This window comes from Podarcis raffonei, chromosome 6 (genome assembly GCF_027172205.1).
Source record: "Podarcis raffonei isolate rPodRaf1 chromosome 6, rPodRaf1.pri, whole genome shotgun sequence".
NCBI classification, from domain to species: Eukaryota; Metazoa; Chordata; class Lepidosauria; order Squamata; family Lacertidae; genus Podarcis; species Podarcis raffonei.
This window is the reverse complement of record NC_070607.1, coordinates 5838873-5855314: the sequence shown is the minus strand read 5'-3', so window position 1 is coordinate 5855314 and position 16442 is coordinate 5838873. Positions and strand designations below refer to the sequence as shown.

Below are 16442 nucleotides of genomic sequence, written 5' to 3'. Positions count from 1 at the left end.
GCGGACACGTCACGGCCCCTCCTTCCTTCTCTCTCTTTGGGCGCAAGCGCGGCGGACCGGCCTTCTCTGGCGCGCATGCTCCGTTGCTTCTCATGGCAAGGACCCTTCCCGGCTCCCACCGCCGTTGTCAAGGCGTCTAACTCGGTGCCTTAAAACAAAACAACCTTTCTGAAATGGGGCGCGTGAGAGAGAAGCGGGCGGATAGGGGGAATGAAAGCAGGGAGCGCCTGGCGCAAGTTCTGGGCGGAAGCGGCCTCTGCCCTGTCAGGCGCTGCGAGGGACGCCTGTCGGAGGCGCGCGGTTCCCATGGCAACAGACGCGGCCGGGAAGCGCGCGGAGAGAGGTAAAGGGAGCCGCCGCTTCTCCTCCGCTTCTCCCCCCGAGGTGCTCCGGGGCGGGGGGGGCGAGGTCCCGGCGAGGCTTCTAGTCCTCATGGAGGTCGCCGGGGACCGAGCAGGGGGCGAGGGAAGGGAGAAGGGGAGCTGCCCGGGAGGCCATTCACACGTGCCCCGTTCCCCCTCAGGACAGCGGGGTCGCCATGCAGCAGCGGGCGGACTGACCCTCCGGCAGCCCCGAGGCCGCGAACCTTCTGCGGAGGTGAGAGCGGAGAATGGGGATCAGGACCGGATCCAGAGCACGTCTGAAGGCAGCAGACTAGCCTGCCTGGGTCGGGAGGGCAGAACCAGGCGCGGGGGGCCAGACTCCCGCCTCTGCTCAGCCCTGGGGAGGGATGTGGGGAGAGGCAGCCCCAAAAACTTCCCCATCCCTGGCAGAAGGAAAGGTGCCGTCTTGGGAAACGGGGCTCTGCGGGTTCTACTCGGTTGTATCTTAAAAGCAAAACACAGAGCACTAAAATAGAAAGAAAACAGTCCCACCAAATGTCCTCACACGTATTCCCTATTCTTCAGTGCTCCCTCGTCTTGCCCTTTTCCCAAATCTACTGACCATTTCAAAACAGATACATGTCTCTTAAGACAGTATTCATGCCTCTCTCTACTCAGTTTTGCAGGGAAAAGGTGGTCTGAAACAGAGTATATCTTGACGGCAAGTGACTCTCTACTGCAGGAGTCCAACTTCTTCCTTGTAAATGGGTTAACAGCCACAGATGGAGCAGCTTGCAGCGCAAGCAGAAATGTAGGAACACAGTGTGTGCCTCCTGCAATTTATATCCTTTCCCTCAGGCTAGCATACCTTCTTAAACCGAGTCTGAAATCGAATCACATCCATCACAGACATACAGTCTGTCCATGTGGGTTATATATCCCTTCCAGATACATGCAGCAGCCAACAATCTGTGAGTCAGTGAGCAAGCCAGCCAAAATCAACATTTCGGCATGTCTGCAAACAAAGGACTCGCTCCAGTGCTGCCATTTACATTATCTCAGCCAGAAGATAAGAACTTACTCTGAAATTCACCACTCTGTGGTACCTAACACCACAGAATCTAGCGCTGATACGCCCAGGAACCTCACCAAAATGCTGGAGAGGCTGCACCTCCACATGTGGCGGGAATGCCCCAAAATCCAACCCTTCTGGACAACAGTCATACAATAAATATGCAAAATAACTAAACGGATATTAGAAGTCACCCCAGAACTGGCCCTCTTATCACACTATAAAGAGCTCATAACGCACCTACTCGAAGAAGACGCCTTCACCCCGGTATGGCTCCCCTTTATCACATACACAGCCCAACAGGACAATGACAACAATCCACCAACAGCATACAAATCAATTTGGCTAACCTGATCCAAAACACCCACCCACCTCACTCACACACGAAAACAAAGATCACCACAGCCAATCACAAGCAAACAATCACACCCTAGGCCAACCCCAACCTCTCTCACCACCAAAGGAACACAAGTGAACAACACAAGCAACGCTGACACCAAACTCTACATACATTAAACATAATAGAAACACCGCCACCCGACCCCACCCCCATCCATCTTCCCTCTCTCCACCCCCCCTTTCTTTTTTCTTTCTTTTTTCTTCTCCCCCTAATGCCTCAACAAATGAAACGGATTTGTAAAAATGTTACATAAAAAAACAAAAAAACGAGCCACTACACTTCTGTAAAACAAGAAAATCCTTAATAAAATATTAAAAATAAATAAATAACGCACCTACTCTCAGCAGCCAGAAGCATCATAGCTGGACATTGGAGAGACCTGTCAGGAGTAAACATGGACCACTGGTATCAAATTACAGGTAGGTAGCCATGTTGGTCTGCCGTAGTCGAAACAAAACAAAACAAAACAAAAATTCCTTCCAGTAGCACCTTAGAGACCAACTAAGTTAGTTATTGGTATGAGCTTTCGTACGCATGCACACTTCTTCAGAAGTTCTTAGTTGGTCTAACTTAGTTGGTCTCTAAGGTGCTACTGGAAGGAATTATTTTATTTTAATTTATTTATTTATTTATTTTATTTCGTATCAAATTGTATGGGAAATGGCCTTACTAAAAAAGCTAACCAATAAACTGAAGCTGACACAGGGACAGAAAGAAGAGGACCCCATCACCCCTTTAAGTACATACACAGCCCAACAAGAATCCACCCAACAGCATGTGAATCAATATGGCTAACTTGACCCATACACACAAACAAATCTCACTGGAGCCAACCAAAGACAACCAAGCACACCCTAGGCCACGCCACCCCCCACTTCGCTCACTATCAAGGAAATATAGCAAGCTGATAGAAAGAGAACCTTCCCAAGTGATGCTGACACAACCCCCCCCCCACACTAAGTAGACGAATATTAGCTGCTACCCCTCTTTTTTGTGTGAAAGGAATTCTGAGGTCTTAGATATATGTTCAATGTTCATAAGTGTACCAACCAAGCACAGGAAGACTGACCTGGAACCATTTTTGATTCCCAAACTGACCAAATGTTTTCTCTGCAAGGTCAAAGGAAAATGGAAAAGCCTCCCCATTGTCTTTTCCTTCACAAATCCTGTCTTAAGGGTATGTCTGTGTTTGAATAGGGTGAACTTGTGACATGGCCCAGGAACTAAGTATTTATCATTACAAAAGACTGGCAAGGCTCCCCAGGCAATCCAATCATCCAATCTCATAAGCAGGGTATCCAATCAAGTAACCTGCCAGACAGGAGATAAATAAGGACAGGAGAAAAACAAATTTCAAATTTCTGTTTTAGACCGCCTTTTCTGTGATGTAGGTATGATGTATCTGGGGGGTGGTCTTAGGTTACACCCCTTCTGTGATGTATGTAGTATGTATGAGTTTCTGGGGGTGGTCTTGATCTACAGGGTGGCAATTTCAAAAGTCCATATAAGGCCTTGTCCGCCCTTGTTCTGGGTTCTCCTTTCCTGTGTGTGAGGGGAGCACCCTGTTGCAACAGATCAATAAAGATCAGGCTTACTAGCTGCTTTGCTTCTCAATATTCTCTGGTTGGCCTCTGTTATTTTCTCCTACCAATAGGGAACCTATGTAAGGACTCTATATGGGCTCTTGGATACCCCATAAGGGAAAAAGGACAATTTTTGTTTACAACACTTTCCAACCTTATACTGCACACAGCACTTAATTACCTCACAATAAATATAACTGATCTGTAGAAAACACAGCCTGAAGATTGAATCTTCCAGAGGGTGACCTCCAGCACTCCCAGTGGTCAGGGAAATGGGAGTTATGGCACTGTTACAAAGGTGGTGCACCACCCCAAATTTCTGCCAAGCAGTAGGAAGATTCCAAAGGGTCCCAGGCACTCACCCAGGGTTGTGTTTCCTTTGGGAAAATCAAGGCACGGCAGAGGCTTTAGGAAATATGCTTTATTTTATACATATTAGCACCTGGAGTATTCAGTGGAGGGGCTGCAGAGTTTACAGCAGGTATAGGCAAACTCAGCCCTCCAGATGTTTTGGGACTACAACTCCCATCATCCCTAGCTAACAAGACCAGTGGTCAGGGATGATGGGAGTTGTAGTCCTAAAACATCTGGAGGGCCAAGTTTGCCTATGCCTGGTTTTTACAGCGTTTACATCTGAATAAGTTCTTGCACTGATGGTGGTTTTCATTAATGTGTTAGTGGCAGCACCACCATCTCCCTCTGCCTGACAGAAAAACAAGCGTAGCCTGTTTGCTCACCATGATTATCAAAATCTCTGATTAAAACTCCAGCACCCAAAAATCTAGAGGCAAATACCTTGCACCTGGGGTTCGGGGGGGGGGAAGGGTCCCCGTTCCCTCGCTAACCCATAGCAGTACAAACACCTTGGCTGCACCTGTGTTAGCCTGTTGCAGCAGAACCAACAAGAAATCTTCTGGTAGCCTCAAACTGATTTTGGCAGGAGTTTTCATGGACCTGAGTCCTCTTCGCTTTCGCTTTGTCTGTGCTCATTGATTTTTGTTCAGGGTTTTGAATAGAGATGCTGGGCAAAAGAAAGGAGTGTGCATACCTCGGGCAACGATGATGGCTTCAATCCGTCCTCCCCCACTGCTTCTCCGAAGAAATACAATAAACCTGTCACATGTCTCTATCGTTGCCCTGTGGGAAACGGATTACAGGAGCATTTCCTCTCTGACTTAAGCTTTGCGGTGTGTCTCTCAGAGGTCTAGCTAGAAAGCATGTTGCAACTGTGTTTGCATAGGCAAGTCCTTCCTCAGTGTCGGTGTGTCGTCACAAGTAAACAGGCTGTACCCAAGGAAACCCCAATGGGAAGCAGATAGGAAGTGAGGTCACTGTTCCCGGCAAGCAGATTAGGAAGTTAAGTAGCTGCAGGGCTAGGTTTGGTCACAGCAGCTGCCAGAACAAGGCAAAGGGAACCGGCTTTGTGGCTAATGTCACCCTCCTTCGCAGAGCCATGGTGTGCAGGGCTTTGCATTACAGCCCTTTGCTGTGCTTCTGCCTCTGCTTTTTGCTGACAGGAGCACAGGGGCAGGCGAGGCAAAGCAAGCCTTGGGAGCGCAGAGACGCAGCTCAGAGCTCAGCCTTGCAGGGCAGTGAACACTACGAGCGGCTGAGGAATCACCTGGGGACCATGAGGGCCCTGTCCAGGAGATATTGGCAGCTCCTGGCCTGCCGGCTGTGGCAGGAGGACTGCGAAGAAGAAGAAGTGGCAGAGAAGAATGAGAGAATGAGGACGGTGGTGATGGAGGAGGAGGAGGAAGAGGAGGAAGAAAGAGGAGGCACGGTCATCGTGGAACACCAAGGTAAAGAGATGTCACAGCCTTTCCTCTTCTTCCTGACAGTTGCTTTTGCACAGATTAAAGAGGCAGCTACTGCTTCTTAGAATTTAGCTCACTGAGCAAGGACAAATATGTGTGCATGTAGTGGATGGTCTGAGCGGTCTCTCAATTCTTAGTTTTGGGCCACATATTAAGACTGCAATCCTATACTCACTTCTCTGTAGTGATTCCCATTTTAACCTAGTGGGACTGACTTCTAGCATTGCACTGCGTGCTAGTCTCCCTGTGAGTATTGTGTTTCAGAGCTGTGTATTATGATCGGGGTTAGGGGTTCGTTGCTTTTTAAAAACTGACTTTTAATCATTTTCATATGTTCATCCTGAAGTGGTTTTGCATATATTGTACATTGCACTGCACACTTTATAAGGCGAGCAGTGATTACTGTAAGCAAACGACGACCTAATTTGGCTCTGGATAATATCACTCCTGCCTCCAAAAAGGGGCTAGCAGAAGTTTAAAAGAGCATATGAAAAGGCAAGCTTTAGTATATAGTTTCTTTTTCTGTTAATGTATGCCTTTTATTACATAGGTTTATGATTTTTGTAGCGGTTTGTAGGTTCCCTTGAATGCAATGCTTACAGAAATAAATCTGGCTAAGAAAGTTGATATAGAATCCTGAACCATCCAAAATTCACCTACCTTGGGCTCTGCACTGCAATCTCCTCAGTTGAGCTAGGCTGCACAAGTTGGAGAGTAAAGTGGCAAAATCCTGTGTAGAGTGGGTCTTAGTACTTCAGGCAGCAGGTGCACACTTTTTAAATTATGTTACAACATCCGTAGCCTGAAGTGGTAAAGTCCTTGGCAGGGCATTCCTGCTGCATGCCAGAACAGGCCGTTATTAGTTGTCATACTTCTCAAACACCTGTGATGATAAATAATTGGATGGTGGGGGAGGCCACCCACAGATAGGGAAAACTAAAGACTGCTTGAGTCTCTTGCTGGACTAGCAGAGGTCTTCACATGTGTTGTTGCCTCTTAATAATGAAAGCCCTAGATGCCTTTTGTAGGGACGCGGGTGGCGCTGTGGGTTAAACCACAGAGCCTAGGGCTTGCCGATCAGAAGGTTGGTGGTTTGAATCCCCGCGACGGGGTGAGCTCCCGTTGTTCAGTCCCTGCTCCTGCCCACCTAGCAGTTCAAAAGCACGTCAAAGTGCAAATAGATAAATAAGTACCGCTCCAGCGGGAAGGTAAACGGCATTTCTGTGCGCTGCTCTGGTTCGCCAGAAGCGGCTTAGTCATGCTGGCCACGTGACCCGGAAGCTGTACACCGGCTCCCTCGACCTATAGAGCAGGATGAGCGCGCAACCCCAGTGTCGTCCGCAACTGGACCTAATGGTCTGGGGTACCTTTACCTTTGGATGCCTTTTATTAGCACACAGTGTGGCATCCAACAGAAGTGCTAGCAAGGACGTCCGAGGAGTGGAGCTGAAAGCTTTTGAAAAAAAGGCAACAGCAGACAAGTCACAGAATCATAGAACTGTAGAGTTGGAGGGGACCCTGAGGATCATCTAGTCCAACCCCCTGCAATGCAGGAATATGCAGCTGTGTCTCTTGTGCCTGCCCTACAAACCCTTGCCATTTCTGGTAGCGTCAATGGAAGTGGGTGGGGAGAGTGCACCAGCGGCAGAGGTTGCTTTGGGCAAGCCCATTTCAGACACACTTCTTCCATCAAAACATTAACGGCCAACTTTGCAAAATAGTTGTGAGGATGAATGCAGGGCGGGGGTGGGGGTGGTGGAGAGACGTGGCCTGCTTGAGTCGTGGGCACTGGGGTAGCTCCCGGCTTTCTTTCCCAAAACTGGCTTGGCTTTCTCCTAGGGTGGAGCTTGCCCATGGTGAGGGAGATCGTCTCCAGCTGGTACTGCAGCTTTGGCAAGTGCTGCGCAACGGGAGACTGCAGAGTGACCAACAACATCACAGGTGAGGACTGTGTTTCACCTGGCACCCTGCGTAGTTCACATATACGCTGCATGAACTGCCTTCGGGACACTGGCACCTGGTGCCCATCAGAGCTGCTGGGGCAGCCCAGCAACTAAGGAGGTCATGTGGGGTTGGGGTGGGCAGGGGCAAGGCCATAGGCGCAAGGCCAAGGAGCTCAGATTTCCTCCCCTTCCTTCTTTGCAAGGATAGTCTGGACACTGAAGCATTGCAGTCGTACTAATACTTAGCACCTGTGTCAACATAAAAATGAGGGTAAGACCCACAGTACAAGTGGAGCTCATTTCAGAATAAGGTGCAGACAATTCCATTAGTAAACACAGCTATGTCTTTCCTGTAAAATAGCTGGAAACACCACAAAGCAAGCACTGGTTTATTTCCCTTGCCTGAGAATAAATCATGTTAAGGCTACACTCCATATTACCGCTACACCAAAAAAGGAGTATGACAACAATAGTAATGGTAATCATCATCATTAATGAAGAGTGTAAATAGAAAAACATTTGCCCCCAACAAAAATAATGAACACATTTATTGTGTTCTGGCTAGAGTGGGTTTTTATGCCACAAAAGTCATGTCTACTCAGAAGAAAGTGCCAAGGAAGTGGGGCTTAGGATAGCAGCATAAACTGCAACTCTAATTTTCTCTGTTTAATCCTGTGAGCCCTGGTGAGTAAGAAGTTCTAAGTCCCCAAAATAATTCTCAGATAGAAAGAAGCCTAGCAGATAGAAGGCACCCTGGAAATATTCAGCTGCAGTGTCTGGGTTCAGCCTCTTAGAGGTGAAGAAAAATTACATTTTTCAGAAATGCAGATGTGCTCCAGATGTTGCTGAACCCGAGCCCCAGCCAGTGGGGTCAGTGATCAGGAATGATGGGAGTTGTAGTTCAGCTACACCTGGGTGGCTGTTTCATAGGATACCCTCCTCTATTTTGAGTCTCACAATGAAAGAATTAAGTACAACCCAGTCTCACTAAAACCTGTGGATTATATAAAAAATCTTAAATTATGACTATCATTTTCGGGAAAGAATGGTTATAGGAAAGATTCAAAACCCCATACCCAGTTACATGGAAGTAAGTCCCACTAAATTCAGTGGGGGCCACATCTGCGCAGATATGTTATAGAGTTGCACAGGAAGACAGAACTCTATTGTGAGGAAGCACCAGCATATATTTGGGGCAGGCAGATTCCAGACCTGAAACCTTTTTGCCATACTTCCTGCCTGCAAGAGAGACCACTGCTCTCATTGTGCAAAATCAGGGATTCCCTTGCTCCAGTAGAGGTTTCTGCTCATTCCATGACAAACTGGAGGGTGGGCGAGTAAGAAGCATTTGCCTAGGACTGACCACATACAAAGTAACCTGCCCTGCCAATTCCCAGCTAAATAGATTTTGGGAGGTGCTTCCTCCAGAAGCCCTGGACCTCAGGATCAAACACACTACAAGCCCTGCCATCTCTCTCTCCCTCTGTTGAGCAAATACAAAGGGAATCCTCCTCTCACTGGTAAGAAGGGATTGAATGAGAGGCCTGCCGTTTTTTGAAAACTGTTTCCTCACCCTGCCAACCAAGCCTTCATAACTCAGTTGGTTAGTGTGTGGTACTGATAACGCCAAGGTTGCAGGTTCGATCCCTTTATGGAACAGCTGCAAATTCATTCATTGCAGGGGTTGGATCCTCAGAATCCCTTCCATCTCTACAATTCTATGATTCTATTTCTCTCCCTCTAAGCCCCTTATTAGGGACGCGGGTGGTGCTGTGGGTTAAACCACAGAGCCTAGGGCTTGCCGATCAGAAGGTCGGCGGTTCGAATCCCCGCGACGGGGTGAGCTCCCGGTTGTTCGATCCCAGTTCCTGCCAACCTAGCAGTTCAAAAGCACGAAGTGCAAGTAGATAAATAGGTACCACTCTGGCGGGAAGGTAAACGGCGTTTCTGTGCACTGCTCTGGTTCGCCAGAAGCGGCTTAGTCATGCTGGCCACATGACCCGGAAGCTGTACGCTGGCTCCCTCGGCCAATAGAGCGAGATGAGCGCCGCACCCCCGGGGTCGGCCACAACTGGACCTAATGGTCAGGGGTCCCTTGACCTTTAAGCCCCTTATTTATTTCCCCTCCCCGCAAAAAAACAACAACACCATAGATAATGAAATAAGTATCAAGTCTCTGCTTGTGTGTAGCTGGCACACTATGTCACCTAAATAAAATAAAACATGATAATGGCCAGCTAGCCTGCACTCAAAAACATTCTCTTCTCCTCATCCATCTATATGCAAGGTAGGACTTAGAAAAAGCCCCCACCCTATGCCCAAAGACTGCCAAGTCATTGAGGGGTGAATTAAAACCATTTTCATCCCTTCTGCCCCATGAAATCTTTCCCTCCTCCCACCCCCAAAATATTTTATTGACTCACAAAACAAGTTGTTTCCACACTCATTTGTCTCCTTGCCTTCTGCGCCACATATTGATGTGGGCTGATGTACTCTTGGTCTCTCACACACTCAGGAACGTCAACCAGTTGATGTTATGAAAGCAGCAAGGCTGCTTTTGGCTTAACTCAACGGGGCTTGCAGCAGTGGAGGGAAAAGATGGTTGTGCAGACTCAGGAAGAACCTATGGTTGTGACTGGGCTTCAAAGACAAAGCCCAGCTGATTTTGGTAATGTTAATTGTGTTGCATGTTAATTCCTGTACCCTGAATGGCTGGATTGCCAATCAGGTTGTGAAAGCACACCTGGTTTACCATTTGCCTCCTACATCCTAACAGCCTGGGAATGGCAGTGAACTTGCTGTTGCGATTTTGGCCAACAAGTGAGTAGTTTCCTTGGAGCTTTCTGTGGCTACAAATAACCCTTGTAAAACACAAAGGCTCCAATTCAGCTGAAATCAGCTGCAATTAAATCCCAAGGAAATAAAGGGACAAGGTTTTCATTATTAACTTTGTCCCACTGGGAGCATTTTTTAAATTCAATTGCATTTAAAAAAAACCAAAGTGGAGATTCTCAAATGAAGCCTGTTGTGGTCTTTCATCTTTTTAGGACTGAACAGATACCCCTTTGAATATCTCAAGTTGTCTAGCAATACAAATGATTCTGTGACAAAGAAGGCCAGGGGAATTATACACATTTCCCGGATCTCCTCTTATTTTGCATGAATTAGTCTGCTGCTGTTCTTTTAACAATTTTACACTTATTCTCCTGCTGCTAATCACTGGTAAACTCAAGAGATTACAAAACTCAGAGAAACACCATTACTAACCACCGGAAGCCCGTTTTCTGCTCGCCTGCCCTTGCCTAGCTACCCAGCCGTAATGGTGTAACTTGTTTAAGGAAGGAAGATGAAGGTCTTTGAAAGGTGGAGTTTGTGACTTCTCTACAGTTCTATGGAATCATCACACACTTGCGCCCAGAGACCTCCTCTTAAGGGATGAATTTCTAGCAATACTGCCCTCCTTCCATTGTGCCTTTTCTCTCAACCACAAAATGATATGCAAAGGATTTCCTGCCCTTTTATTCACCACCAGGGTTGGAGCTGGAGCTGGGCAGGCGACTCCACGGGCAACACTTAGCAAAAGATGTTGTCCTGAAAGCTGTTCAAGGCTTCCTGGAAACCCCTCAGCCAGAGAAAGCCTTGGCCCTTTCCTTCCACGGCTGGTCTGGCACAGGCAAGAACTTCGTGGCCAGGATAATGGCAGAACACCTTTACCAGGATGGCTTGAAAAGCAACTGTGTCAAAGTCTTCATCTCCCCATTTCACTTCCCTCATTCCAAGTATGTGGATATTTACAAGGTGAGGGGAATTTTTTTCAGAAGATAATTAACCAGTGCACTGATTGTTTTGATGTTTCAGTATTGAATGAGTGTCCCTCTTTGCTCCTCAATTCTTAACTTTTGTAAAGTGCCATCATAGAACTGTGGCAGAATTCTAACCTTACAATGCAGCCTGCCCCCACCCCCAAGGTGATGTGGCTTGTAAGTAAAACCATTTTGTGCCACTCAGCTTTTTATTTATGATTTTATGCTGGCTTCATGACATGACTGTCTTTCTTTTTAGTTGCTCAATTTATTGGCTTCAAGCTTTTATTGTTTGATAGCTTCTACTGCAATAACAGGGACGCGGGTGGCGCTGTGGGTTAAACCACTGAGCCTCGGGCTTGCTGATCGGATGGTCGGTGTTTGAATCCCCGCAACGGGGTGAGCTCCTGTTGTTTTGTCCCAGCTCCTGCCAACCTAGCAGTTCGAAAGCACATCAAAGTGCAAGTAGATAAATAGGTACCACTCCGGCGGGAAGGTAAACGGTGTTTCCATGTGCTGCTCTGGTTCGCCAGAAGCGGCTTAGTCATGCTGGCCACATGACCTGGAAGCTGTACACCGGCTCCCTCGGCCAATAAAGCAAGATGAGCGCCACAACCCCAGAGTCGTCCACGACTGGACCTAATGGCCAGGGGTCCCTTTACCTTTTACTGCAATAACTGGCCATGCAAGGTTTATTTCTTAAAACAGAGGAGGAGGGGAGCCTGGAGTCCTTTAGATTTTGCTGGACAACCACCACTTCCTTCCCCGACCACTGACTGGGGCCGATAGGAACTGGAGTGTAGCAAAATCGGAGAACCAAAGGCCCTCCTCACCCTGGCCTAAAAGGTGGGGAATAAATCCTATTAAATTCATTTCCTGATGTGAGACTTACGCCCGTCTCCTTTGGCCGCTCAGGTTCAGCTCGCAAAACAGATCAGTGAGACGGTCCAAGAGTGTGAGCAGTCACTGTTCATCTTTGATGAGGCAGAGAAGCTTCACAATGACCTCCTAGATGGCTTGAAACCCTACATGGATCACTACGACAGCATTGATGCAGTGGATTACCGGAGATCCATCTTCTTATTCCTTAGGTGATTACCTCCCCCTTTTTTTTGTAGTCGATGTACCAAAGAGGGGTCTCTTTTTCCATATGTGAGTTTCCAATATGCGAGTTTGAAGAGAAGTTTATAAGCTTATTCAGGTGAAAACCTTGGGATGTATCCATCTGTCACAAGCACTTCCTCTCCCTGCCGTAGGTGACAAGCTGCAGATCCTGAGGAAAACCTCCAGTGCTGGCCAGCTTAGCAGTTTGATGCAATAAGCAATATCTGCTGTGAAATATCCAGTGGGTTCCATCCCAAAATATGCAAGGGGAAGGACATGCATTTCTCTGTTTGGGGTGGGTGGGGGAAGAGTTGTATCAGCCTCAAAAGAAACTGCTTTTCTGAATCCATATCCAAGGCGAGGCCTTTGAATCTCATTGAGAACTTTACCTACTCTCGCTGAAATTTGAATTGCTCTTGGTACTCATCCTTATCTACGAAAAAGAATGTGGAAATGTCTGTTTTGATAGCTTGTTGTCCCTTGGTGTCTGGTACTTTGAAACTGTTGGGATTTGTGCCAGTTTTTTTGCTGACTTTTGGGGGGTAGGGCCAAGAGTTGCATGCTGTTCAGCATCTCCTGCAAACACAGCTGGGTATTTGCTGACATTCAGCTGCCCAGGACTAAGTCAACCTCCAGCCGGGGCAGTGGAACCATATCACTGCCGTGTCCTGTGTCCTCCTGGCTGCACCCCCAATACAAAAGGGAATGTATTGCAATGGCTGAAGGTGCAAACAAGGTATTGCTGGTTTAAATCTCACTTCAGCCTTCATTTTCTCACCTGCAGGCTACGTTAAGAGCTCTCAACACAGGCTAAGCTAGCTGTGCCATTGTGTAGGCTGGTTCTCTTTTCCTCTGCACAGGGGGTGGTCAGGTTGGCCACCACCAAGGGCACAGGCCTGGAAGGGGGGAATCATGCCTCTCCGCTCTGGCTCAAGAGTGGCTAGGAGCCTGCCTGGCCCACCCATGCACTCTTCTTGCCAAGGCTCGCAAGGGAGCCTAGCTCCACCTCTGCACACTATGTGCTCCATGCTAGACTTTCCATGACCCTCAGGGTAGCGAAGGGGTCTACTGAAGCCAGGGAAACATAAATTATTACACAGAAAGCTGCTGGCAATTTTTCAAAGAGATGTAGCCCCTCCATGCAACATGCTACAGCACCTTCTATTCTTGCATCTGTGCATGGAAGTTAACTAGGACTTTCCCAAAGTTGCTGATCCCTGGTTTGGGACCTTTTTCACAATGGTTGAACGCAGAACAGGTTGTGTGGCAAAGTTATTTTCCCTAGCTGTGGCCTCCGCATTCTGTCGGTCCAACTCAAAAATAATTCTCTCTCTTCCCTCTCAGTAACACCGGCAGCAACATCATTAATGAGGTGGCTCTTGACTTCTGGCGCGCCGGTCGAGCCAGAGAGGAAATAACCATGGATTCCTTGGAACAGTACCTACGGATGGAGCTGCTGGAGTCTACAGGTGAGACGCCCTTTGATCCTGACACAGTAGGCAGGATTTGCGAAGTTCTCTTTCCCCGTCGTGTTCTAAGGGACTGCTTCACGCATCACCAAAGAATCAACATTTTCCTGTAGACACTGCATTGTGAACCTGTATCAAAGCATTTGTTGTAAAAACACATGCTTCACATGTGATGACGGCTTACATCAAGGGTGGGGAAGCTCCGAGGTTGCGGAATTCGTCAAGATGGGGCTGATGGGAGCTGCACTCCCCCATCCCTGGTTTGTGTGCATCTGAAAATGCAAGGAGATGGCGTATCCTGTCAAGGACACATGCTGTGGTCAGCCGGTGTCTACTGACAGGGTGAGCTCCTGTTGCTCTGTCCCAGCTCCTACCAACCTAGCCGTTCAGAAGCACGCCAGTGCAAGTAGATAAATAGGTACCTCTGTGGCGGGAAGGTAAACGGTGTTTTTGTGTGTTCTGGCTTACGTCACGGTGTTCTGTTTGGCCAGAAGCAGCTTAGTCATGCTGGCCACATGACCCAGAAAGCTGTCTGTGGACAAAAACCTGCTCCCTTGCAGGGCCATCTTTACCTGGGGGTGCAGGGCACCAGGGCACCAAATTCTGGGGGGTGACAGGCGCCCACTTTTCGGTGACTCCATCTCCAGTGCCACCACCACCTCTGAGACCGAGCAACAGCCGCCACCACTACTGCCCAGAGCCCCGGCCAAGGGAGGAGGACAAGGAAGGAGCACAGGGGAAAGCTGCAGCTCCCGTAGAGAAGGATAAGGGGCGGCAGCAGCAGCAGGGGCCATCGCCACACCTCACAGCAGCAGTGGTGCCTCAGGCCCATTCCGAGTAGGGCTTGGCGGCAAAGCAGCAGCTGCTGGCGCAGCAGATACCTTGGGAGAAGCTGCGCCTGGAGGAGCGGGAGGCGGCGAGATGAGTCCCATCTCAGCCTCTCCCCTCCCTGCCCTGCAGAGCCCGCCTGCTGGGAAGGGACAGCTCCTTTGCCCACCCGTCCAACAGACGGACCCTTCAGGCCGGCGAAGGGCCGCGCTGTAACCCCTCCCCTGGCGCCGGGGGTGGGTCAGCTCTGCCAGCCGCGCGCACTCTTTTCCCGCCTGGGGAACCCGCCGCCCACCACAGTGCAGGCTTCCCTTCTTCCAGGCTGCCCTAAATTTGGGGGTGCTGGGCAGATCTTTGCACCCCGGCACCGCATATGCTAAAGACGGCCCTGCTCCCTTGACCTGAAAGCGAGATGAGCGCTGCAACCCCATAGTCACCTTTGACTGGACTTAACCGTCCAGGGGTCCTTTCCCCTTTTTTTTACCTTTACTGATACATAACGTCAGGAGCTCCTTTGGATAAAGCAGTGCTTGCTGCAGCAGCTATAAATTCACTGGAAATGTTAACTGCATTTGCTAACATCCATGCTTCCTTCCCACTGTCTCTCCCGCTCTTCCCCTTCCCTTGTCTCCTCTTGCTGCCAAAATTCAGACCGTTAAGATCCCGGGGACAGCATTCTATCTGTTTTGTTACTCCACTAAAGGCCACGTACGCTGACGTTCCTGTACAAAGAGCCCATGCCCAACTCAGCTAGGAAAGCAGCAGTCTTTCCTAGCCGGCTTCTGTGGCAACCTGGAGACACAATAATACCTTGGAGGAAAGGGAGGGAAATTGTCTTATGCACCCCTTCCCCTTCTTTTCCTCCAGATGAGGGTTATGCCCACAACTGCCTTCTGGAAGAGAATCTCATAGACTTCCTGGTACCCTTCCTGCCCTTGGAGTTCCGCCACGTGAAGCTGTGTGCTCGAGATGCTTTCCTTGCCCGGGGCCTTCAGTTCACCGAAGAGGCACTGGATGAGGTTGCAAGGATGATGGTGTTCGTCCCCAAGGAGGAGAAACTTTTCTCAGCCCAGGGTTGCAAGTCAGTCTCTCAGCGTATAAACTACTTCCTTCCCTGATGTTGTCGGAGTTTGGATGCACAAAGGGCTGCAATGCAATCTGCTCTACTTCCTCTTGCACAGGGAGCGAGAGGTGTTTACTTCACTGACACCGGGCATTAAATCCCCTACAGTGTGGGGGCTGCTGGACTGGGGAAAAGCAATAATTCTGAAATCTGTGGAGGAACATGCGTCAGCAAATAAAGACATTGCCAATGAGTAGACACTATGCAGCTGGAATCAACATCAATGGTGCTGTTAAAAAGGAGATTTTCATGCGCTGCTTTGGAATAAATGGTGCTTCCAGATCATCCGCCCTCGTTCACAGCACAGAGTGGGCATTTAGGCAGGTCCTGAGGCAGAGAAACTACAGCAGCAAGTAGAGTTGAAGGCTGCTTCCTTCTTGTCTTGAAGACTGAGATTTCTTTTGGCGGTTGTCTGAAAGGAGACATGACTTCCTCCTCTGCCCCTTTAGGGGTGTGACTGAGCAAGGAGCTGGAATATTTGCTTATAATGCAAGAAATGCCTCCGAGTTATTGCATGAATGAGGGGACTTGCCCTGAACTTGGAGAGGTAGTACTTACCTTCACAGTACTTAATAATTGGCTTTTAAAGGATGCCGGGATACTGCAGCAAGTAATCTGCTGCAAAGTTTAGGCTAATGTGCCTCCTTGTATATATGTACACTATGAAGAATGCACATTTGCAATTTTTAATCTGCTAAGGGACTTAAATCCAGGACACCATCAGGGTGTACTCAACTCAAAGTCTGTGTTTGTGTTGGATGAGTATTGGGTGGGAGGCAGCGGCAAGTGCCAAAATTGCGGTGCACTTCCAGCTCAGCGCGGAAGTTGAGCAATAAAGCTTAGTCACTGTGAGATAAAAAGCAAACACTGTTTGCATGAACCACTGGTTTTGCAAACCTGCATCTTTATGAATTAAAACTTGGCACCATTACCCATTTGTGCTACAATACAAAGCACAGAGTGGTCAAGCTTGGCAT

At 48.6% G+C, this 16442-nt stretch overlaps 1 protein-coding gene across 5 annotated transcripts; it reads left to right on the top strand.

Moving 5' to 3' along the window:
* Nucleotides 1-142: 142 nt before the first annotated feature.
* Nucleotides 143-16396, top strand: TOR3A (torsin family 3 member A). 5 transcript variants are annotated; one of them, XM_053391289.1, is made up of 9 exons: nucleotides 143-343; nucleotides 524-597; nucleotides 2143-2214; nucleotides 4896-5180; nucleotides 7035-7136; nucleotides 10671-10936; nucleotides 11857-12032; nucleotides 13390-13514; nucleotides 15210-16396. In XM_053391289.1, the coding sequence occupies exons 1-9, from the start codon at nucleotides 174-176 to the stop codon at nucleotides 15458-15460; spliced, it is 1521 nt and encodes a 506-aa protein (XP_053247264.1). In that variant the 5' UTR covers nucleotides 143-173; the 3' UTR covers nucleotides 15461-16396. The 5 variants fall into 5 exon arrangements, with proteins under 5 accessions (XP_053247264.1, XP_053247262.1, XP_053247265.1 ...); XM_053391287.1 differs by having other exon boundaries at nucleotides 2140-2214; XM_053391290.1 differs by lacking the exon at nucleotides 2143-2214.
* Nucleotides 16397-16442: the final 46 nt, after the last annotated feature.

Excerpts from the sequence above, each read along its gene's own strand:
- TOR3A (XM_053391287.1), top strand. The coding sequence starts at position 174 with ATGGGGCGCGTGAGAGAGAAGCGGGCGGATAGGGGGAATGAAAGCAGG. Across the intron at positions 344-523 it reads CGGGAAGCGCGCGGAGAGAG|GACAGCGGGGTCGCCATGCA; the intron begins GTAAAGGGAGCC and ends GTTCCCCCTCAG. Across the intron at positions 5,181-7,034 it reads GGTCATCGTGGAACACCAAG|GGTGGAGCTTGCCCATGGTG; the intron begins GTAAAGAGATGT and ends GCTTTCTCCTAG.